This window comes from Apus apus, chromosome 13, assembly GCF_020740795.1.
Source record: "Apus apus isolate bApuApu2 chromosome 13, bApuApu2.pri.cur, whole genome shotgun sequence".
Taxonomy (NCBI): Eukaryota; Metazoa; Chordata; class Aves; order Apodiformes; family Apodidae; genus Apus; species Apus apus.
In genome coordinates, this window is record NC_067294.1 from 5,265,170 (window position 1) to 5,288,310 (window position 23,141).

Sequence of the window (23,141 nt, forward strand, 5' to 3'; positions counted from 1 at the left end):
TAGGGCAGAATGGTTTATTAGAAAGGGCAAATAAATCCATTATGCCAAATGTATGGAAGCTGTTTCCACATTATTTCAGGGCAACAGCTCCCAGTGCTCAAGTTTTAACTAAGATGCTTATAAAACCACATCTTTAAGCATGATGTTTGACAAGGTGAATTTATTGACACATGGTTGCACTAAGCTGCAACATCCATCACTGCTGCCCACAAGGAAGTACAGAATTACCCCTCAGACCCCGTTGGCCAGATAACTCTGGTCAGCCTTGTGGCACTTTGAATCAACACACCCTCAGCACTCCAGCAGTGCTGGTTTTCTTCACTAACCCCCTTAGCTGAGAAATAATTGTCACTTTAACATTATACAAGTGAGAATGCTTGTTAGGAGCAGTCACAATGCCCAGGGCAGACACACATTAGAGTACTACAATCAGTGACACTTCTGCAGGTGTAGCTACACCCCAGAAGTTGAAGGTCAAGAAGGAATGAGTTCCAGTTTTTAAAAGGAAGATTTATTTAACAAGTTTCACTTAGCGCAATACACCTAAAAAGGAAATCACAATACAATGAAAGATTAAATCAAGGCCTCAGAATTTTATACGAACACCAAGACCAAAATCCTAAAGTAGCCGTATTGCGTCTCAACACGTTTCCCCCATTAACTTAAAAAAAAAGCTTTAACGTGCCTTACAGGATATTAAAAGAAAGAAACTAGAACTAACATGCCAAATGTTCACTTTGATTTTTCAGACACAGCTCCTATATTGTTTCTTTACAAAAAAGCATGTCTCTTTCAACATGTATTCAAAACAGTGTTGGATGTAATATGGTATAAGAGCAACATTTAACGTAATTCAAACAGCTTTAACCTAAATACGCTTACTGCTTAAATACACTCCTACAACAAAACTAACTTGAGAAACGCTCAAAATTGTTTAACAGTTACAGTCTTTACTCAACTTGGTTATTACATCCTAGATGAATGTTCATTTCTGTATGTTCAAAAATACTGAACCTGAAAGGTTTTAAAATAACAATCCTGAATTCACTTACAGTAAAGCATAAATCACAAGCTTGTATTGCAAAACTGTTAAACTTAGTTTTTTGTTTTGTTTTGTTTTTATGTTTTTTTTGTTTGTTTGTTTGTTTTTTAAAAAAAGATTTGACCAAAAGTCAGCGATTGGTTACATTCCCCAGCCACCACTCATGTTGGACATGTTGGACATGCCTCCCATGCCGTTCACTCCCATGGAGGCGCGGTTCCCGCTGCTGTAGTAACTGCTGTTCATGGCGCCCTGGCTCCCGGGGTCTGAGGGGGAAAACCGACAGCGGGTTCACAGCTGGCTCAGGCCGACTCGTAGCAGCATTCCCCCAACGCCTGTCCTTGCTGGGCCACCGCGTAAACACCATCTACTGTGCCCAATACTGCAAAGTGTCAGTTTACAGCGCCGTACCCAAAAAGAAGTTCAGTGATTGTTCAATGAAAGAGCCAGCTCTGTCTTGTCCCCCCCCCTCTGAAGGCAGCGTCACTGCTCAGTGGAGGCAGAGCACCCTGCCTCCCACACACCTTCCCCCAGTTTGTACTCAGGTATTTAAACTAGGTTTGTCTCCAGCTTCCCTACTGACAAGGCAGAGTGAGGCAAGTTTGGAGACTGGAATTTCCTCCCCCTTTCCAAATAATTTCCCACATTTCCTCCCCACCACCCAGCTCCAAGTTCCCACTTTGAATCTATTCCCCTTTGATTCTCCATTAGATTTAAAATTTACAACAGTCAAGCCTTTCAACTTTTCAGGGCTTGTGCTGCCCATCTGAACCACAGCCCTCCATTAGCAGCACACAGCACCTCGGGGCATGCTAAGCCAGCCGCCCTTGGCCCATCTAGAAACCGCTGAAGAAATGCTCTTACCATATCCACTCATGCTGCTTTGACCACCATATCCTCCTCCATAACCCCCACTCAACTGCTGGTTAGCTGGACCACCATAACTGGATTGGCTTCCTTTTAAGTTAAGAATAAAAATGTTAAGAACTTGCCTGTCAAAAGTCCACTTGTTATCAACCAACCCAACCCTCACCTGACCAACAGCCCCTGTACTCTGGCACTAGCTGTCTCTCACCTAGGCAACTTACTCCCCAAATATACCAGGTAACAAGCTCAAAGTGATCAGGTTTCTAAATTTTCCTATAATCAAGCAGCAACAAGAACTGACAGAATTACAGCAAGTGCTTTAGAATCCGAAGGCTCACTCTTGCAGTTTCTAGGGACTACCCAGTGGGATCAATCTGCCATTTTATGAAATACACACCTCAGGAGACTTAAACTTGGCTTTAAGTGACCTCACACAGGACTGCTGCCCATGGCAGTACGCAGCCCTTCACCCACTCATCAACTGCAGTTACTGGTTTGCAGATAGTTCTCACAAAGACTAAAGGCTGTTCCAAGACTGCTTGTGCATCACAGCAGTACTACACAAGACCTCTACTTAAGCTTACTAACTATTGCTCTTCACCTTTCCCCTTCTCTATACTCCCACAACAACTTAAAAAAGTAACACAGCATTAGTCTTCAAACATTTTGTAATCAAAATACCATCAAAGCACCGGTGTATCTATACACACACACACCCCCACCCCATCACCCTCGATAAAGAAACCCCCCAAAAACCAACCACCACCTTAATCTCCAAGAAACCAGGCAAGTCAGGTATCAAGAAGGGTATCTGCTTTACATACACAACCATGGCAGTCATTTAGACTTGGGTTGCAAACACACATTTTAGATATTCCAAGAAGTTTGCCCTTTGCTAGAGCAATTCAGACAGTTTATCCAAATTCCAAACAGATTTTCCCCCACCACCAAGATCAGGCTTGCATGGCAGGGACAGATACATCCTCCAACACCAGACTATGTTCTGGTCTTCAAAAGAAAAAAAAAAGGGGAGAGGGAAGGGGTACAGAAGGATGGGCATCTCCCACTTCACTCCCACACAATCACATTCCCAGGAGCCACTCTCCCCACCACACACAACACATTCAGCACCACAGCTTATTCAACCTATTAATTGTTTGAACGTATTCCCAAAAGGTTTATATACCTGCCAATGTGCTAGTGTTCCAATCTTGGACTACCCCTTCCGATTCCTTGACTGTGTGATTAAGACAGAATGTTGAATTTCAGTTTTTATGCCAGGCATAGAATAAGCAGGAGCTGTATAAAATTAGCCAGCTTCGTTAAGTAGCAAGTGCTTGCTTAGAAGTGCAGTAGACTGTTTACACATACCCATTGCTCCCATCATTTGACTGCCATAGGCACCACCAGTTCCTCCTGCTGTAGAATTCAAGAAGAGTTCTACGTATCTGTGTTCTGGAAGAAGAAAATTTTGCCATGAGAGCATTTCACACCAGACCCATGCAGTTTGCCTCACTGCAAGCAAGGCTGCAATAAAACTTTGGGCATCCCAGTTCCAGCAGATCTGCTGTGCTTTTCCTCAAGCCACAGATTCCAAAGCTGTACTTACGCATATTTGCTTTGTCTTTGGACATGGCAGCCACTGCATCCTCATGGGTAGCAAATTCAACGTCTGCCTCTCCAGTTACTCTGCCATCTGGTCCAATTTCGATGTGTACTCTTACAGGGTTCAGAGGTGAGAAGAACTACATGCAAGAGAGTCACACAGATTAAAACGCACCGACGCAGCAGCTCAGCTCTGCAGCAGCTCAGTTCTGCAGCGAACTGTTTACTCTAAAGGAATACTTGTTAACTGCCGTGCACCTAACAGGTCCAACAGCCACCACAGCCTCCCAAAGCCATGCACTTGGGGGAAAGGCAGGTTTGGAACTCACGTTATAGATGTCGTTCTCCGTAGCTCTGTAAGGCAGACCTCTCATGTGGACACAGTGGCCAGTTGTGCTCTGGAAGGTGGACGTCCCGTCGCCGTATCTGTGGTCCGACATTCCTGCAGAGAAAAGAGTCCATTCTAGGTCTTTCAGATGTATTTTAGTTTCTTTTGAGACGTGTCGAAAGGGCAGTTACAATTCCTATTAGAGCAATCTTACCTCTTCCAAATCTATCAGAACCAAAACCATAGCCATCATTATACCCATTGTAGTCATCATAACCTCCATAACCTATAAATAGATTGGACAACATGTTCATTTCAACCACAAAAAGATCCAAGTACACATGAACACACTGCAGACAACTAGTATGAGACAGTTCAACTTCTCTTCTAGAAGAAATGAAGCCAAGGACACATACAAACCAGTTGTTAAAAACCAGAGCAGACACTACCCAGATCCAAGTGTTGCTGCTTCTCAGATGAGCAGCTCTCTCTTGGACTCCACACACTTACCTCCTCCATAAGCTCCACGCCTCATTCTCTCCAAGCTACTTCCTCTACCAAGACTGTTATATCCTCGCGTAAGACCGGGTCTGTCGTAAGGACCAGGTCTCTGCATTGCCAGCAGCTTGCGTGGAGGGTCGTAGTGAGTGCGCACTTCTGCTCGACTACTCTTGAAGATCTCAATGTACCTAAAAGGGTTTCCACAGAAAGAAGTCAGTCTTTAACTCCTTACACAAACACCTCACAACTTGACATTAAAACAAGCCATTCAGTCATAGCCTCGAAACTGGCAGCGTACTTTAAGCCAGGTTTCTTTACATTATGTAGGCAATGACATACTATTTTAAGCACTATGTTACTTTCAAATCAGTATATTTTCAAGAAATTACAATTACTGAAGGGTTTCCATGCTCCTCATACTTAACAGTATCCCAACCTTAAGGGTGGGGGAGCAACATTGATTCCCCACCCTCCTCCCCCCCAATTTAAAGTGTTAGTCAAAAAAAATGTAGGAGGGACTGACCGTCCACTCAACTCAGCACTGGTTTGCTCATGTGGCAGTGTCAGAGGGTTAAAAACCTGATCTCCACCAAGATTTTAACCCATCAGGATGCTATAAAAAGCTCTGCATGTACTAGTGAACCCAGCCTACGCTTGAGTGATTCAGCATAGGCAAGAAGTGCATGCTTCAATGAAAAATAGTCACAAGTAAAATAGAATAAAAACCCTTTGTGACAATTTCTTGAAAGCTATGCTTATTACATTGAAGATTAATACAGTAAGAAAATTTGTTACATTTCAACTTATAAAACAAGTTTAGAAAGTATCACATTTTCTTATGGTAATCAGAGTACTGTGCATGTCTGTAGAGCTAAAGGCGTAATCGGTGCTATTTGAAAAGTTAAAGCCATAGTCTCTCAACTTTGTTGCTTTGAAGCTATCAGTTTTGCACTCCTCCAGCATCACCAAGTTTCCAAAGCACTTGTCAAACTTACACCAATTTTATCTTTCACTTTGGGGAGATCCAAACAGTCTGTGCCATACGCACAGGAGCAGAATCTTTACTTGTCACTCAGAGACCAAAACGCTATTCCTATTCATACATTAACACTTGCAGAAGAGAGAATATGGATTTAATTGTTTACCATAAGAAAAGTGACATAGCCAACCAACCATCCATCCCCACCTGTGCCCTATTCTTTCCTTGTGTTTCTTTAGAGCCTTTTCAGCTATTTCCTGTGAAGCAAACTGCACGAAGGCCTCCCCCGTACTCCTCCCCTGGAAGTCCACCGGCAATGTTATCCCATTTGGCACGATTTCCAACCCTTCAACCCAAGGACAAATAACCCCAGTAGGGGGGCAATATTAACATCACAAGCCCAGTCATGAGTTTTTCTTAAAGCTTTAAATACACCAGAATTTTTAACACTTTTAAGTGAATGGTATGTTGATTCTAGAACACCAGAAGAAAAAGCATGTCAACAAAAAGATCCACGATCACATACCATTCAGTTAATGTTCTTAACCCACCCTGCAGAGCACAGAAATGTTCTGAGTGTCATGGACAACACCTCAGACAAAGCATCGAATACAGGGTGCATTAAGAAGTCCACATATTATTACAAACCTCTTCAATTCTGTGACAGCATTTAAGATGAGCTTTTAAAGAGAATTTCAATTTGAACACAGCAAGTTACACAGCTTTTTACGTGAAAAGTATGTTTACTAAAAGCCAACTCAGGTAAAACATTTAGATATCAAGTTTCAGCAATTTTTTTTATCTTTAGGAGTGCTTAAGTAAGAAAAAATCATGAGGGTAATTTCAGAAGTATTAGTTTCTGAAGAGAAGAGGCACATTCTGTATATTAAGCACATTAACAGTTTTTCAAGCCTGAATCACTCAACCACGTAAGAAAAAAGTTAAAATGCGCATGCTTAAGAACTGCTCTTGTTCACAACATATTACTGATCCAGAAAACAAGAAACAAGTTTTGAAGCTGTAAAATTGGAAGTATTTCTACTGTACTTAAAAGTAAAACAGTAAGCTTAATGGTATCTTGTTATAGCAAAACATTCCAGCTAATTTTAACACTCACAGTTAAAAATCTACTACTTTGAAAATACTACCAAGTGAAATCCTAGATAAATCAACAGATTTCATTCTTAGGCATTTACAGTAGTATTCCAGATCCTAAAATATACAACAGCTGCAAAAAAGTGAGAATGAGTCAATAAAAGACATTATCTCTTCATCCATAAAAACGTCAAGCTAGACAACATCAAGTAGTTGGGTTTTCTTTTCCCCTCTAGGAAGGCAAGTGGGGACGGGAAAAATCTGTACTTGGGTAGAGTTCAGCAGGTTTGGGGATTTTGTTTTGTTTCCTGGAATCTTATTTGAAACTAAATCTCCATTTCTAAGAAGTGATGGGCACATTACATGCCCTCCTCACGTCATGCTCCTTGCAGCAGTAAGGGTCTTCTACATCCTCCACTGAACAGGATGAACCAGCCAAGACTGTGGGTGGAAATATCCTCCCATCTTAATTGTTCACTCCTAATTTTGAAAGTAAGATACTTTTTTTCTGCTATCCTCCTTACTTGGAAAAACATGTCCCGCTAGATATAAACTAGAGCAGCTTGGACGTCCCTTGATTACTTAATAAACAAGTACTTCAGGAATTGATGCCTCAAAACCAGGTAACTAATGAAGAATGGCTTTTTAATACCCATCGGTATCCTGTTGGATGTACTACTGGGCAATCCAAGGTGGGTTTTGTTTTTCATTTACCATAGACCAATAGTGCTACTGCTACGACTTTTATCCCACATACCTGAAAAGAACTGTACAATTTCTTCTTTGCTACAGCCAAAAGGGAGTCCTCTAAGACGTACAAAACCATCATTAGCTGTATCAGGGCTGTTGGGACCAGTGTGCTTCAGAACCCAATCCATTTCAACGTTGTTTGACTTGAAAACTGTAAAAGGCACTTAGAATTAATGCATTCCGGAATACACAAGAGTTTTAAAAGTAATTTGCCTTGAAACTAGCCAACTCATGATAAAAAAAAGTCCATTTGTCCCTTCACATGCATTTTGAAGGGACAGAAAAGCAATTAACCAAAAACCCAGCAAGCACAAACACGTTTAGTCAGTTACTAGACCAACTGAGTCAAACCTTCAACATATCTGTGTCCCATTGTTTCTCTGTCTTTTTTCAGTGCCAATTTCACATCCTCCTCCGATTCAAGTTCAGCAAATGCTTCTCCACTTGGTCTGCCCTCTCTGGTGTAGATGAAACGGATACCCAAAGCCCCATTTAGAATTTTGCAATCTGAAAATGGAAGAGGAAGGACAGACTTAATTTAATTATTACTGGAACATTGTGACTTTAAAAGTGTCAGATATTCTAAAAGGAAAAAAAAATTACATCTCTCAGGTTACGTTAAGAAGGTAAAAACAGTAGCATTTGTGTCATAATTTTCACAATAAACTAAAAGACTAAAATAAAACAACCCTCCAAGTCTGAAGATTAGCAAAACATTACGGATAAATTTTATGTATTTTAAAAATTTTGCTGCCTCAAGTCGAGCTATAACTGACTTACACTTTCATCACCATGAAGTGAAATAAGGAGTAATATCAATATAAGTGTAACGAACTAAATCAGAAAAAAGTCTCATGTGCTCAACTCCTGAAGCAGCTTTAAGATCTCCAGTCACTGAAGAATGTGTGTATTTATCACCAGTGATGCTAACAATTTGGTGGAAGGATACGATACACTGAACAACGCAAGAGGGCCAGGAGCTACACTGATTTAGTTTAACCTGAAGCATGAAGTTTCTCTCTCCTAGTTGCTGAAGCAGCTTAGGTAGTTGTGGCTATCCCAGCAACTCCCCATCTAAGCTCCTCTGTATCCAGCTCCTGCTAGCAGAAGCACATCTTTCCACACTGCACCTTGGCTGAGGCACTTGTCACATTACAAATGTTGCTAGCTACTGAAGTGCCCTGAATGCTCTCTGGAACTGCTCACAGCAGCACTGCCACTGATGGTGTTCCCAGGGGGAACACAGAATTGGTGGGAGCCCAGACCCCTCTCCCCTCACAGTTCTGCTTACCGGAGAAAAACCGCTGCACCTCCTCGGTGGAGCAGGACCAAGGCAGCCCCCTGACTTTCACCACGTATCCCTCGCTGCTCTCCGTGTTCAGCATCACGTTGGGGGTGAGGCTCTGCTCCGTCTCGGCTTCTGTGGTTGCTGGAGGAGATGAAAGCAAGCCCTCTGAGATGCCGCACAGCACGGCCGCCACCCGCACCCCCTCAGAGCGCCCGGCGGCCCCGCAGCCTGCGCCCGCCCACCCCCGAGCCTCCTCTACCTCGGACCGCTGCCCGCCTCACACACACGGAGCCGCTCCCGCCCGGCGCACGCCTGGCCCGCCCCCCGGCCCGCGCCCAGCCCCATCCCCGCACGCACACATGGTGGGGCTCCGCGGCGGTTCTAGGTTCTAGGGCTCCGAGCCTGATCCGCTGTCCGGAGAGCGCCTAGTCCCAGTCAGGCGGCAGCGAGCTGGCGAGCCTGTGGCGAGAGCGCGCTAGGAAATGGCGGCGGGTGCTCCCGCTTCCGCTGGGCCGGGCCTTCCGCCGCACAAAGAACCCCAGCCTCCAGACCCTGCCCTGCTAGGCCCTACGACTCGCAGGAGCCGCCGACGCGCCCAGCAGCCGCGGCCGGCAGGAGAGCGGCGTGTGGCGAGCGGCCGCCGAGGAGCGCGGGCTGCGCGGCCGCCGAGGGGCTGCGGCGTGGCGGGCGCGGCGGGAGGCGCATGCGCGGCAGCACCCGGCGGGCCCCAGCCCCGCGGGCCGCGCATGCTCCGCCCCACGGCTCCGCCCCGGACACGCGCCCGCCCGGCCGCGCATGCGTCCTCGCTACTCTGTCCCTACCGCCCCCGCTCCCGCCGGCTGCTGCGCATGCGCCGCCTGCCTGCCCCGCTGAACAAAGCCCGCCGCGCGGGGCGTGCCTGCGCGCGCCTCTCTCCGCACTGCGCATGCCCCGGAGCCGCGCGCTGCTCCCCCCTCCCCCCCCGCCCGGGGCCGCGAGTGCGCGCGGGGAGGGGGAGAAGGGGCCGGTCCCCGCTACCGACACTCGCCCCCCGCACCGAGCGAGGAGTCTGGCTGAACAAGGAGGTGTGCGGGAACTGGCACTTACCAGCTTCAAATGCTGACGCTACCCCACGTGAAACAATCTGCTCGCTTCGGTCACTGAAGCCTGGTGTGTTTGTAGGAGATGGGGAAAGAAGAGACATGGGTCACAATTATCATAAAAGAAAGGAAAATAAAACTCCCTCCCATCTCCTCCAAACACACCAGACCTAGCTAGATTTCACCCTGAATCTCATTATTATAGAGGCAACAGGGAGCAACTGTGGTCACACAACTTTAGGAAAGCTGCACCCATAAAAACTATCCGCTAGGAATCCTCCATCCCCTTTACCCTGGAAAAAAACATGTCTCAACTTGCCCACACAGGTGCTGCAGAACCCATGCCAGGAGTTATGAAACTGCAGAGTCCCAGGCATGCCAACACTGCCCCAGGCAGTGGAGTCAACGCGTAAAGCTGCTCAAAGGAGCATCAAACCCCGCATCCACCCACGCGTGGCTCCCTTCCAGTCAGGAACACGGGCGGCCCCTGGCTGAGCCACTTCACTGCCGGCACAGCTGCATGGCTTCATCCCCCGCGCACTACCTGAGATGTTCAACACTAGGTACCAACCCGGAGCACTACCTACCTCCCCCCAAAGCTGGAGGCTTTTTGGGAAGAAGGGGGGGAAGAAAAGATGCTCAAGTTTACGTCTGCAAATGGAGACATAAAAACTCGGAGACCTCGTTTACGTTAATGCAAATCAAATCAGTAAGTGGAACCGTCTGGCATTAACTTCCTCAAAACAACGCAGCTCACTCCATTTGACTCGCCCACCATTTCAGGAGCGCTGCGGGCGCGGCGGGGGAGGGGGCAGCGCCTCCGCCTCCTCCCGGGGAGGGGCGGCCCTCCCGCCCCGCCTGGCGGGAGACTTAAAGTGCGCGGGAGCAGGCGGGAGCGCCGTTTGCCGCCGCTCGGCGCCATGTCCACCCCCGCCAAGCGGCACTGCTGCGGCCCCGCCGGTTCCCTCGACTCCAGCTTTCAGAAGCGCCTCCGGAAGGTTTCCATCGAGGGAAACATCGGTAAGCGCGGCGGCGGGAGAGGGAAGGGCGGGGACCCGGGGAGGGGGGGGGAGCGCCCGGAGGTGGCGGGGGAGACACCGGGGCAGGGGCTGCCTCTCCCGCCCGCCTCTACGGGAGCGGGGGGGATCTCGCTGAGGGAGCAGCGGGGCCCAGACCCGCTCCCGGCGATACTCAGGAATTAACGCGGCGGCCCGGGGCAGGGGAGCCCCGCCGCCCTTCCCGGGCGCCCGCGCTTCAGGGGCGCGGCCCCGCGCAGCCCCTCAGCCCGCCCCCCACCCGCAGCGCGGGGCCCTGGCGCGCGCCGCCGCCCGCGCGCCCGGCCCGCAACTGCGTCACCCGCCCGCCGGCGCCAGCTCGCGCCGCGCACGCGCGGCAGCCCCCCCGCCTCAGCCTGCTCCTAAAATGGCGGCGCTGCCTCCGCCGCCTTATCGGCGGCCCGAGCCGGGCCCGGCCTGCTGCCGCTGCAGATTAGAGTTGTTTTCGCCGAAGGGGCACGACACCGTGCGGGCAAGCCCCGCCAGCCCTTCCCCAGGGCCCAGCCCTGCTCCCTGCACCCCAAAAATCCTGCCCGGGGTCTCGCGCACTTTAAACGCTGCAGCGACACTGTTTACCGCCTCCGCAAAAAACCTCACAATTGCCACTCTTTGTCAGTAAATCCAGCCTAATCCACACCCTCCGTTAACTTTTCCAATGTTACCCAGCTGCAGGGAAGTCAACATTTGTCAAGCTCCTAGAGCAACACAGCGATGAGTGGGAGATCATCCCTGAGCCCATCGCCAAGTGGTGCAACATCCAGACAGCTGAGGATGAATACCAGGTGTGTGCGCGGGATCTGGGAAGCTTGGGGGGGATGATGAGAAACAGAAGAAGCTGCTGTGATTAGCCAGGGAGCCATCCCAAAATTCAGCTATACTGAGCCTGCAGCATCCACAGTCACCCTCACCATCACATGAGCTGGTCAGACACTCAAAACTTGTAAAGGAAGAGACTACTGGATGCGTATTACAAATAACCCCTGCTCCACAGGAATCACATTTAAGTCTGAAACTCAGTGAACCACCTATTCTAAAGAAGCTCCCATGGAGATCATCAGTTCACCCTTTATTCCTGTACCTAAGCATTTAAAACAAAACAAAACAAACAAACAACAAAAAAACCCCACAAGGCCAACAATTCTTGCTTCAATGTAGAAGAAAATCCTGTAGATATGCTGCTATTAAATTTTCTCTCTTATTCACTAGGAACTTTCAACATCTCAGAAGAGTGGAGGAAATCTACTTCAAATGCTCTATGATAAACCCTCAAGATGGGCTTATACATTTCAGACTTATGCTTGCTTGAGCAGAGTGAGAGCTCAGTTAAAACCTGTCTCAGCCAAGCTACAGGAAGCAGAACATCCAGTGCAATTTTTTGAGAGATCTGTGTACAGTGACAGGTAATTACTCTCACAAGTTCAAATTAAAAGTTCCAGATTTTATGCTTAAAGTCATGGTGCTGGATAAACACTTGATATTAAAACTAGGATCTGCAAGAAGCAGGGCTGATTCTGCAAGAGTATTGTACAGATACAAGAGTGGGCAGCTATTTTTTCAGTACCATGATTCTGAGTCTAATGAGAAGTGGTCTAGTAGTTCGCTTAAGTCTCATGTCACAAATGACCAATGTCTTTCATTGCAGATATGTATTTGCTTCTAACCTGTTTGAATCTGGAAACATTAATGAAACAGAGTGGGCCATTTATCAGGACTGGCACACATGGCTTTTGAATCAGTTTGAATCGGATATAGAACTGGATGGCATGATCTACCTAAGAACTACCCCTCAGGTATGTTCACAATCTTCAGCTCCAATTTCTGTTTCCAGGAGCACAAGAGGGTACCTAAGTATTCATGACATAATACTGCAGTGACTAACACTGAATTAGCCCCCCACCCCAATTGTAGGAAGACTGACATGAATTCGGATTTCATTTAGAGACCAAATTAAATGCCCTCCCTTCTGACCTAGTAGTCTGATGTCAGTTAGTTGCTAGCACCCACCATTCCCAGCAAGGATCTAAGGCTGAAAGTGAACTTCTCAATCAAGACTGATGTCCCTTCCCATACAGTCCCGAGTTGAAGACACACTGACATTTATCTGAAGTGTGTCGAGTTTTTTCTATCTGTAAATAAGTTATTCTAGAACTAACTTATATTCAGCCAAGCACTTAAAATTAATGTGCACTCATGTCTAGCATTAGTCCTTCTGAGAAAAGGACTATGTGAGCTGTTTAGCAGACTGAGCCTTCAAAACATTATCAATGTCCAGGCTTGTATTTAATTTTTTCAGAAATGCATGGAGAGGCTACAGATGAGAGGAAGAGAAGAAGAACAAGGAATTGAGCTTGAGTATTTGGAAAACCTCCACTATAAACATGAAACCTGGCTTCATGAAAGGACTATGAGGTATGAACCCATTTTCTGTAGCCAGTTTCAACTTACAGACAAGGCTCTTTCCTACCTTATGGTAAAGTTGATTAGGATAAAGCTTAAGACTAGCTTCCCTCACGCAGAGTTGGAAGAACTTATCTTTAGACCCATTCTGGGTTTCTTGGCACAGAGATGACTAGACTTAGACGCAGAGGGAAGGTCATACCTTGGCAGGGAAATAAAAATTGCCAAGAGATGGAACTAAATCTAATTTACAGCCTTTGTTAAGCATTAGCTTCAACTGTGTATCCAACTCCAGCAAGGACATCAATGTTGTGAACTGACAGTACACAGGAAGAGGAGAGAGCTGCAGTGGTGTTCCGAGGCAGTCACATAAGCTACCTACTAAGCAGCTTCCAGTTCCAGTATAAGGGAGGGCAAAGTCCCAACTACCTTTAAACTAGGATGACTGTATTTCAGCAAGGTTTAAATATTAATCCTAGCCTCAAAATAAATAATCAGAAAGTGCCTTTTAGCAGACATTATTAGACACAAGAAACCCAGTCAGTGACTAAGTGATCTCTACATACCTTCTCCTCAAATTCCTTAAAGAGTGTTACTAGCTTCCCTGTCTAAGGAATCTCTAAATGTGAAAGTAGACTCTAGATTTTCCCCTGAAATATGCTACTGAATGGAAAGGGTAACAATTCCAGGAAAAGTACATTATCAGTCACATTTGTTTGCTAGGTTTCATGTAGCATGACTTAAGTACTTAGAAGACAAGAAGGCACTGCATATTGAGGAATTTTGGGAATGTTTACATAATATACTCATTCCAAACTTGTAAGCAAGCATTTCCTGTATTTTTCATAGGAACACTTAAGCTTGCAAATACAAGGATGTTGTTAAATACGATTAGTGTATTTTAAAAATGCTTTTCACACACAGGAAAAGACAAAAACTACTGCTCTCATTTGCTCCTAACCTGTAGCCAAGATGGTTTTGCTTATCTCCAAGTTATTTGAAATACCCTGATGTCTTATAACCTGTTAAAGAGGTCATCCCCATGAAAGGAAGCTTTAAAACTGCATCTTAGTAAATGGATTAGCAGTTAACTAGAAAGGGGAGGGGGAAACAAGGCAAGTGTTACTATAAAAAAATTACCCCCTCATCAAAATCACATTTCTGATAACCAATTCCATTTAAAAATTATGCAAAGGAAATTAAGGTAAGAAGCATAAACTTCTGCCTACTTGTACAATAAAAATAGGTATTAAGATGCCAGACTTGGGAAATACACTAGTTACGGTGATAAAATCTTGTACTGGGTTATACAAGAGCGACGAAGGACAGACTTTGACTTGGGCTGTACATTTAAGTCATGGGCATCAACATTAACATCTCAGGTGCTTATGGTGATCTGTGCAACTCTGCACCCTTTGGATGGTTTGGAAAGCAACTGAAAAGGTGGACTGTTTTATACACTACTTCATACCCTTTTTCTCCCTTTATGTTATTCTATTTAACAGAGTTGATTTTGAGAACCTTAAAGAGATTCCCATTCTAGTTTTGGATGTTAATGAAGATTTTAAGAATGATAAGATTAAACAGGAGTACCTGATTGATAAGGTAAATACTGTTTCCTTATATCTGCTTTTCTTCTGCAGTCATACTATGTTACTAATTTACATTCTGCAAAATTGTGATGAAATGCTTGTTTGGGGAGGTTTCCTTCACAGACTTAAGAAGCTACATGGCTGCAGAAAAGGCTTTTATCTTTACTTAAAATTAACCCCTCATCCTCAAAATTCAAGGGAAAACTGTAAAGAGAGGTAATCACAGGGGGTGAAAGTACACAGCAGCTGGAGCAGTCAGACTACTCTGCCATGTCTGCACTGCCACGCTGTTCACTAAATAGTTCACAGAATGATACTGTCCAATTCATGTCAGCCATGATGTCCTTAGAAAAATCCTGCAGTCAACTCTGTACTATTTATACCCCCCTTGCATTCTAGGGATCTAGGCTTTTCCTGGACAGAGCACAACACATCCCACAAATGCAGACATAACTGAACCTTGTACATAGTTCTAAATGCATTAAGTGACACTTTTAAGTAGAGTTTGGAGGGAGGGAACAAGGCAATAATAAACAAGTCACTTGAGTCAAAATGGTGTTTGCCAATTCCAAGGAAAAGCCAGACTTGGGAATTAAATGCTGAAGTTCATCTGCTGGAGCCATGTGCAGTATGCCCAGCCCACAGAAAAAAAAAAAAACCCAAACAAACAAAACCCCAAACAAACAAAAACAAAACCACAACATCCTAATATTTAAAGATGTAGTGATCATCCCCAACCCTTGAAGTAGAGCTGATTTCTCCCACTAGGACACTTGAACCAAGACTGTTCTTACAAGATGGAAAGACGTGCCCTCCCATCAAACCATATAAACTTATTTTCTGCACCTTGTACTGGGTCAGCAATTCAAGTGACTCCTTCAAGCCACTGCTAATTCTCACAACGAAACAGCTCTGTACAAAACAAGAAGGGGAGCAGAGTCTTCAGTTGTAGAGGTGTATGTCATTAAGTTATAACCTCATGGAAACCAGCATTTAACAGACATGAACCAGACTACATTTGTACACGCTATCTTTCTTGTAACTTGCCCCACTGCAAGGTGCCCCGTGTTGTCTCCACTGACCTCCCTTCACCACTCAGCATATGGAAAGGTCAGCTCTGGTTTTAGCTGTAGGGAGTACAACACGACCCTGAAAGTGCTACCAGGTCTTTGGCTTAGTTTTCAGAAAACCCTTCTCCTCCTAAGACAGAGCTGCCAGTGATGAAGAAAAAAAAAATATTTAAGTAGCATTCTGCAAGGTATTCCAGAAGCTAAAAAGTATTTCAGGTGATAAATTACATGTAGGGGCAGAACAGCACTGCAGGCTGTACAGTAACAAGCTATTTGTTCCCCAAGAAATGAAAAAGCCTAATGATTTAGCTTCTCCTTTAATGCGTTAAATATATATGCTTCTTGTTTTCACAGGTCAAGTCTTTCCTGACTTCTTAAGAACATGGAAATTAATTTAAACGACAAGTCCCTGAGGTTCAGGAATTAAACCTAACAACCTGTGTGTCCTTGTAGTCTTTACTTTTAACTAAACCTCTATATTTTTTTAAGGCAAGAGTAAAGCACAAAATACGGCCTGAGGCTTTTTTGCTTGTATCTCCTGTGTGGGTTTTAGTAGAATTTTTTGTATAGTTAAACTGAACAAGTGTGAGGTGCTTTGATAACGTACTTCGTGTATATTCTCTGCCGTTTAATAAAGACTTAAAGAATATTGACTAGTAAGTGGCTCTACTGATGGAGGAGTTAACCGGTTATCAGCAGCGGACAAGCCAGCGACGACGACAGCAGGCGCCGAGGCCGGGTTGTTTTGCAATAACTGCCATAGTTCACCATTTTAAGACGAGGCTGTTATGGCGTCCAGAAACCTCTACTTTCAACTTCTCTTTTATTGAGTGGCTGTTCTCACGATTTACGCTACTTAAGGGCAGGCGTTACCGCAGTCGCAAAGGTTACACCTGTAACAAACTGATGTAAAACCTTGTTTACGACCTTCCCCCTCCCCCCGCGAGTGCACAAATTCCATCCGTCCCCCCCCCGCAACCCCCTCCCTACGCTACCGGCAGGCAGCGGCCGAGGAGGCAACGGCCGGCGCCGGAGCCGGCAGCACAACAGCCCCAGCGCCGCTCCCCGCCACGGCGGCTCGGCCCCCGCGCCGGCCCCGCCACGGCCCGCACCGCCACGACGCACGCGGCGGGGGGAGGGGAGCGGCGCACGCGGCCGCGCCGCCAGGCCGCACCCGGCCCGGGCCTCGGCCACCGGGGCCGCCCTCGCCCGGGGCCGCGCCGGCAGCGCGGTGCGGGGCCCTGCCGCCGAGACCGGGGGGGCCAGCGCGGCCGAGGCCCCGGATAGGGCGGGAACGGCCGCCCCTCCCCCACCCGCTGCGGCCCGGCTGCACCGCCCCACCCCCCCTTCCCCTCTCGCCACCGCCCCCCCCCCCGCGCCGCCGGGCCTTACCCAGGCCTGGGATCTCGCCCTCGGTCTCCTCGGTGTGACAAGGGTCCATCTTGGCCGCGCCTTCCCCGCAAGGGCCGGTAGAAAACAAAGCTCAGCGGGAGCGCTCGGACGCTGCGCAAACGGAAACAAAAGCTCAGCGGCCGCCGAAGGGGCGCTCCGGAGGAGGCGGATCGGGGCTTTTCGGTGTGTTTTTCCCCGCTGGCGGGGGGATGAGGCGCGATAGACACCGCCGGCCTGCCCGGGCCCGACCCGCCTGCTCGCTCCTCCTGCGCAGCCCCTCCGCCCCTATAAATAGCCGCCGCTCGCGCAGCGCGCTGACGTCAGGCGCCGCCAGCCAATGGCAGCGCGACAAGTTAAACCCGCCAGTCACGTCCGGCGGCCGCGGGGGGGGGCAGGGGGGGCGAGGAGCGCGGCCTGCCCGGGCCCGGGCCCCGGCCCCGGGCCCCTGCGCCCCGGGCAGCGCACCGGGACGGGCTCGTCCCGCCACTCGCCCTCCACCCGACCCAGGTCCCGCCTCGCCCGTTTTTCTGCCCCAAAGATGGCGGCGGCTTTGTCCCTCCCCGCCCGCCGCGCTGCTCGCGCTCCCTCCCCGCCCTCCCCACCCTCCCGGCGCCCCGGCTCACGGCGGGCGGCGGCCGCGGGGCCCGGCGGCCAGCGGGGATCGGCGCCTCCGTGCGCTGCAGCAGAGCCCGCCGCCGTCAGGTGGGCTGAGCTCCGCCTCCCGCCGCGGCGGGGGGGGGGGGGAACGGCGGGGCGCGGGCCTGTCCTGGCGGGCGGGCGCCCAGCGGCCTAGTCGGGCCTGCCCCGCGCGGAGCAGGCCGCGGGGCGCCCTGCGGGAGGCGAGAGGGGGTCAGGCCGCGCTGCCAGCCCCGGAGGCGGCGGGGGAAGGAGCGGGGCGCCGGGCAGGGCGAGCCGCGGCCTGCGGGAGGCCCCACGCCGAGGTGGTGGCAGGGCAGGCCGCGGCCTGGGCTGCGGGGAAGGCCTTCCTCGGGCTGCCGCGCAGTCTCTAAATAACGCTGTTTGCAGGCCCTGGCGCGGAAATGCTAACAATGCGGAGAGTAACAGCAGCGGCTGAAAATCTGCCAAGCCCGACCTTTCCAGATCCTGCCTTCAGAGTGACTGTCTGGGCTGAGATGCGGGCAGGTTTCTTTGCTGGATCTCCGGCCGGAGATTCCTAGATGCCCTGGAGGGGCGATAGGAACGGCCCCTTTCACATCGCCTCTGCGCCCTGCAGTCCCTTGGCCTTGACCAATCTGCTCCGCAAAATATTGTTACAACGAACCATTAGCTAAAACAACTTTAGATTAAAATAGCTGTAAGGGAGCCAGTGCGATTGAACAGATAACTGGTGACCTTAGGACCGAGGAGGTGTGGCATCTATTCACAGCTTTGTTTCTGATCTGAGTGGTTAGTGGGAAGTGAATCTCTTTGCTAATCCCTGTTGAAGCTTTTGCATTTCTAACAGGGAGTTAATGATAATTTTTTTTTTCTTTTAACGCATATTAATAACCACAGACTGGGGTACATTTACTGTGTGTCATTTTATTAGTCTGATTAGTCGTTTTAGTGCCCATTACTGAATTTGGATAATGAGGGAAAAGGAGTTCTCTGTTGTTTATGCATCACGATTCATGTGACTTCATGACTTTGAAGTGGACTGTACTGGCTGGTTTCTTGCTATCTAATTTTCAGTGATAAAGCCTGGTATGCCCCAGATTTTCTTGATCATATGTTTATTGTAGTCAAACAGCATTCTGACATAAGTTTTCTCCTTAGAGGTCCCTTAGGAAGTGAGAATCATCCTGTGTTCACACCAGGAATAAGTTCTGCTGGATGCATATTCGTCCAGTGTTACAAGAAAGGTCACAGGACTGTTTTGCAAACATGTAACTGCTATTAAGTGTAGGCAAAATACCTGCCTGTCTTGAAACCTGAGACATACAACAGGAAGTTGGATACAGCCACTTCTAGGGGAGGGATGTGACTGAACAGCAGAGGCAAAGACAGCAGTAGTTACCAGAAGAGTTTTAATTAGCCAACATATATGTAGTGTTTGAAATATGAAAACAATTAACAATTTAAGTAGAGTTATTATTATCAGCAACACCTCTCTTCCTGAGAAGCCATCTCTGCAAAGTGCTTTTGCAAGTCAGAGCAGTCCCATGGTGTGTGAGCACTTTCAAAGAATGACATAAGGGATAAAAATCCTGCTGAAAACATCTGGTGCTGGATTTTATTAGGTTTCTTGAGCAAGGAAACGACTATGTATGTATTTTACACATGCAAACCTCCAGGTCTTGTGTCCCTGATTGCTGCTAGCTTTCGAACATCATCAGCTTGCCTGACTTTTTAGTTCCATGGTGCCAGCCCAACCCCTGTGCTTTCCTCTCTAGCAGACACAGCTGGACTGCACCATGTTTGTCAGCAACTTGGGCTGCAGCTTCAGGTACTTGTTCTTCTCTAAAAAGGCTTTGTTCTGCTGCAGAATTGCCCTGGCCCACTCCTGCAAAGGGCAAAGGCACACCTGCCACACAGACTGCTGGGAAGAGGAGCTGCTTTAATTTTCCCACTTGCATTCCCAGAAGAAAAATTTCACCTCCTTCAAGCCAGCCTGGGGGGGTTGCAGTCTAAGCTGAGCCTTGAAGCCTGCTGCCTCATCAGGACATTTCTGTTTGGTACCATCTCTGTTATCTTAAGTTTCTTCCCTGGCCAAGAAAATAATGGTGAAAATCTGCATCTCTGGTTCAGGGTGTCCAAGGCATGTTAGCCTGTGTGGAGACACTTTGCCTGTCTGGAAGTGAGGGAGATGCTGATCTCTGAGTAGGTTTTGGAGATACTATTGCAATGCAAAAAATAATCACCAATAATTCTCTTATGGGTCAGCAGTTTCCATTTCAGGGAGAAGAGAACAGTGATCAGAGTTTAAATACATGGTTTGAAAAAATGACAGAGCTCATTATCCCTCTGCCTGACCCCATGGCTGTATGTGCCTTCCCTCTTGCTTTCCCAGCTAGATTGTATCCGTTTGCTCTTCTGCCTCCATCATAAGCTTCATCTTTCATTTCTCAGTTATGTGTTTTTCCTGTGTTTGCATATAAGCATGTCTTGTTAAGGATCTTAGAGATAATCTGCAAACCTGATTAAGTCTCAACAAATAGTCCTAGCAGCTGACTTGCTTTATCACCTGAGGTCTGAAAATGCGCAATGTGTGGAAGTCTCCTGCTACCAACGCTTCGTAGGTTTCTCTGTATATGTAACCTCCAGTCAAAAGCCCTAGAATTAAATAATAACCTTTCTGTTGCTACCCATGGCTTTAGAAATAGCCTCTAGCTGTGATGCAGTGACAAATACCACGTAAAGAATGCTAGTAAATAGGCATGAAGTGTGTTCTACCATATTAGATAACATGACCACATTCATCCTCTGCTAATACTGCCAATTCACAGCTTTGCTAATGCAGCCTCCCTCTCACTTTTGCTTTGGGCAATTTAAGAGGCTTTTTGGTTACACTTCACCCTTATTTTCTTCCTTTTCACCCTTTTTTTTGTTTGTTTGTTTATTCATTACTATAAAAATCGTGGTCTGCAGCAGAGGCTGGGCAGGACCTCCTGTCCCCCAGCTTTCCTAATATTTAGTTCACTAAGAAGCCAAGCTGGTCTGGAAACCAATTGGAGAGAGAGGTCAATAGACATGGCTTTAGTGAAAAGCAGATAGATACCCAAGTCCTTCCTTCTCTCTGAGGCCAATGCTGCACTCTCTGAACCTTCTGCCCTTCCCTTTATACTGCCAGTTTATCCACAGCTTATGCTCACCATCCTTTGTCACTGGCAGAATTGCCTCTGTTCTGCTCCCTTGGTGGTGGCATCTCAGGGCTCAGTTGACAGTTCAGCTCCCTGAGGCTCTTCTGTTCATTAGTCTAACTCAGGCCTGTCACCATTGCAGTTTTGCAGCATTATCATGATGGTAGGTGGCAGAATACCTTCTGCTTTTTACAGATACAGCTAACCACCTGGCTGTGAGTGCAGTTCCAGCAGTAGGTGCCCTCTCCCAGTTTACTAATCTGCATGTTTTGCCAGCCTGATCTAGGTGGGCATGAGTCAGCTCTGATCCAGAAGCCATCTGGCCATGCACTGCTGTTCTGAGCTCATCAGGCTGCTCTCCCAGGTTTCTTCATTCAGGCAGAACATTTACAGCTCTTTGGCAGTTCAGCCTTGCACCAACCAGGCAGTAGATGGGCAAGTGTCCATTTGCATCCTTTGCAACAAGCCTTGTCTGCATTTCCTTAAGTCCCTCCCTGAGGGAGAACGAGCTGTAAAGCTGTGAGTACTTTACTGACAGAGTCCAGTCCTGGGAGGGTGTGCTGTGGTGCCTGTGTCAGGACAGGTAACACTTGGCCTGAGCTGGTGTTACTCTAGCCACCTGTGCTCATGAAATGGAGCCTGTTTAGCCACTCACCCGCAGCAGGCTCAGCAGCAGAGACTGCAGCAGCTCACTGGTTTCATCCTTGCTGACATGATGATCCCCAACTTCCGCTCCTTGCAGGTAAGTTGCCTTAGCTGTTTGGCATCACCCAGCTTTCTCTTGCCAAGTAGCGCAGTGTGAAGGCAACGCAGGTGATGCACATGCTGCTGGCACAGATCCTCTTATTCTCTCCCTCCAGTAGCGGTCTGTGAGTCCTGAATGCTCTGCCTACCTAACTTTTATCTTTAGCTCTTGGGCACTAGAAATCCCTGAAGAGATTCAGGCACAGCATCAGGGAGGGCTGGAATGAGACAGCCTTGTTTCCTAACCTACCACAGCAAATATCTAAGTTTTCCTTTGGAGGGAGGGCATTCCCAAAATGGACTGTCCAGCTTGTATATACTGTGGCTCTGCCCTCACCAGGGGGAAGATTAATTCTTGGTGCTCTCTTACCACTTACAAGTGATAATTACTGGAAGGTGTAAAACTGATTAAGAGGCAAATTGTAACCTCAGAGTGTGGATTTCCCTGACTTCCTCTTTTTGACCTGCTAACATACAAAGTGGCAGATAGCTTTGTTGTTGCTTAGATTTTATCCCACTATCTAACCCAGGAATGTTTTTTACTGCACAGGGCTGAGGCCTGTGGTAATGTAAAGTGAGTGGCCTGTAGGCCAGGGGCCAGCTCTCCCAGGCCTCTCTGGAACACCCTGCACCTCCATCCATGGCCTCATCTCTTCTGCAACAGTTCAAGCCAGACACAATGTTCTCAGACTGCAGGTATGAGACGGGGCAGCCACAGTCAAGCTCTTCAGTCCATCTCAGTCTCTCCAGCGAGGGTTGGGCTCTTGCATTGACACCACAGAGCACTCCTTCCTCTGGTGTTGCTCTGTTATGCACCCCATGGATCTCTGTATCCCTGTGTTTACTCGGATTAAGAGGGTTCTGTGCCTTGCTGCCCATACTCTTCTGCTTAGTTTTGGCATGGCTGGATAGATCATTCCAAATGACCGTGCTGCACCAGGCAAGCACCGAAAGGCTGTGATGTTGACAGCGGGGCCTCTGCAGACTCAGCACATAAAATGGGTCACTACTGCAGTTCTTCCAGTTACGCAACTCCAGTGTGAAGGCTTTTCTTTTCCTTTGCCCTTCAAGTCACTTGAATATAAAGTCACTTTAAATATAAACAAGTAAAACTAAGACAAGAAGGTAACCAAATCAGGATGAGGAACCGGGAGGGGAAAGGAAAGCGTCCCACAGTACTGGTCTGGAGACTTGCATCCTCCAGCTCCAGGGGCTGGTTCCCCAGAGCTCTGCTCCAGGAGCTGCTGCAGAAATAAAGACCCATTGAGCAGTCTGACTCCAAATTAGCATTTGAATTCCCTTGGAGTCTGTTGTCAGATGGGCAGGAGGTGGGTGCTAGTCTCAGACTCTGAGTACTGATAAACAAAGGTGGCTTTAAAAGTCCTTTTTTTTTCCTCAGGGAAATAAATGCATTGCACAAACTATGAACACTTTGTGTTTTCCTTTTTTTTTCATCTTCCCTGTCCTTTTCCCCTTTGTTTCACCCCTTTTCCTGGATCAGGCAGAGCTGTAGACTGACACGTCTGGGTATTGTTAGCCCAGTCTGACCTACTTCTT

At 47.8% G+C, this 23,141-nt stretch overlaps 2 protein-coding genes and 1 long non-coding RNA gene across 14 annotated transcripts; 2 read left to right on the forward strand and 1 right to left on the reverse strand.

Moving 5' to 3' along the window:
- Positions 1-489: 489 nt before the first annotated feature.
- Positions 490-17,740, reverse strand: HNRNPH1 (heterogeneous nuclear ribonucleoprotein H1). 12 transcript variants are annotated; one of them, XM_051631605.1, is made up of 15 exons: positions 17,664-17,740; positions 17,041-17,151; positions 9,542-9,601; positions 8,459-8,596; positions 7,519-7,674; positions 7,175-7,318; positions 5,530-5,668; positions 4,353-4,531; positions 4,057-4,128; positions 3,844-3,977; positions 3,519-3,654; positions 3,281-3,364; positions 3,096-3,146; positions 1,907-1,999; positions 490-1,308 (listed from the first exon to the last, which is right to left on the reverse strand). In XM_051631605.1, exons 2-15 carry the CDS (start codon positions 17,087-17,089, stop codon positions 1,184-1,186), a joined length of 1,560 nt encoding a protein of 519 aa, XP_051487565.1. In that variant the 5' UTR covers positions 17,090-17,151; positions 17,664-17,740; the 3' UTR covers positions 490-1,183. The 12 variants fall into 12 exon arrangements, with proteins under 12 accessions (XP_051487565.1, XP_051487566.1, XP_051487564.1 ...); XM_051631606.1 differs by lacking the exon at positions 17,664-17,740 and adding an exon at positions 17,268-17,284; XM_051631604.1 differs by lacking the exon at positions 17,664-17,740 and having other exon boundaries at positions 17,041-17,319.
- LOC127390276 (deoxycytidine kinase 2) lies at positions 10,447-16,297 on the forward strand. The gene is made up of 7 exons (XM_051631617.1): positions 10,447-10,554; positions 11,256-11,371; positions 11,796-11,989; positions 12,232-12,379; positions 12,883-12,998; positions 14,492-14,591; positions 16,003-16,297. The coding sequence occupies exons 1-7, from the start codon at positions 10,455-10,457 to the stop codon at positions 16,024-16,026; spliced, it is 798 nt and encodes a 265-aa protein (XP_051487577.1). The 5' UTR covers positions 10,447-10,454; the 3' UTR covers positions 16,027-16,297.
- Positions 17,648-23,008, forward strand: LOC127390278 (uncharacterized). The gene is made up of 2 exons (XR_007890826.1): positions 17,648-17,742; positions 18,067-23,008. It is a non-coding gene; the product is annotated as an uncharacterized LOC127390278 (long non-coding RNA).
- Positions 23,009-23,141: the final 133 nt, after the last annotated feature.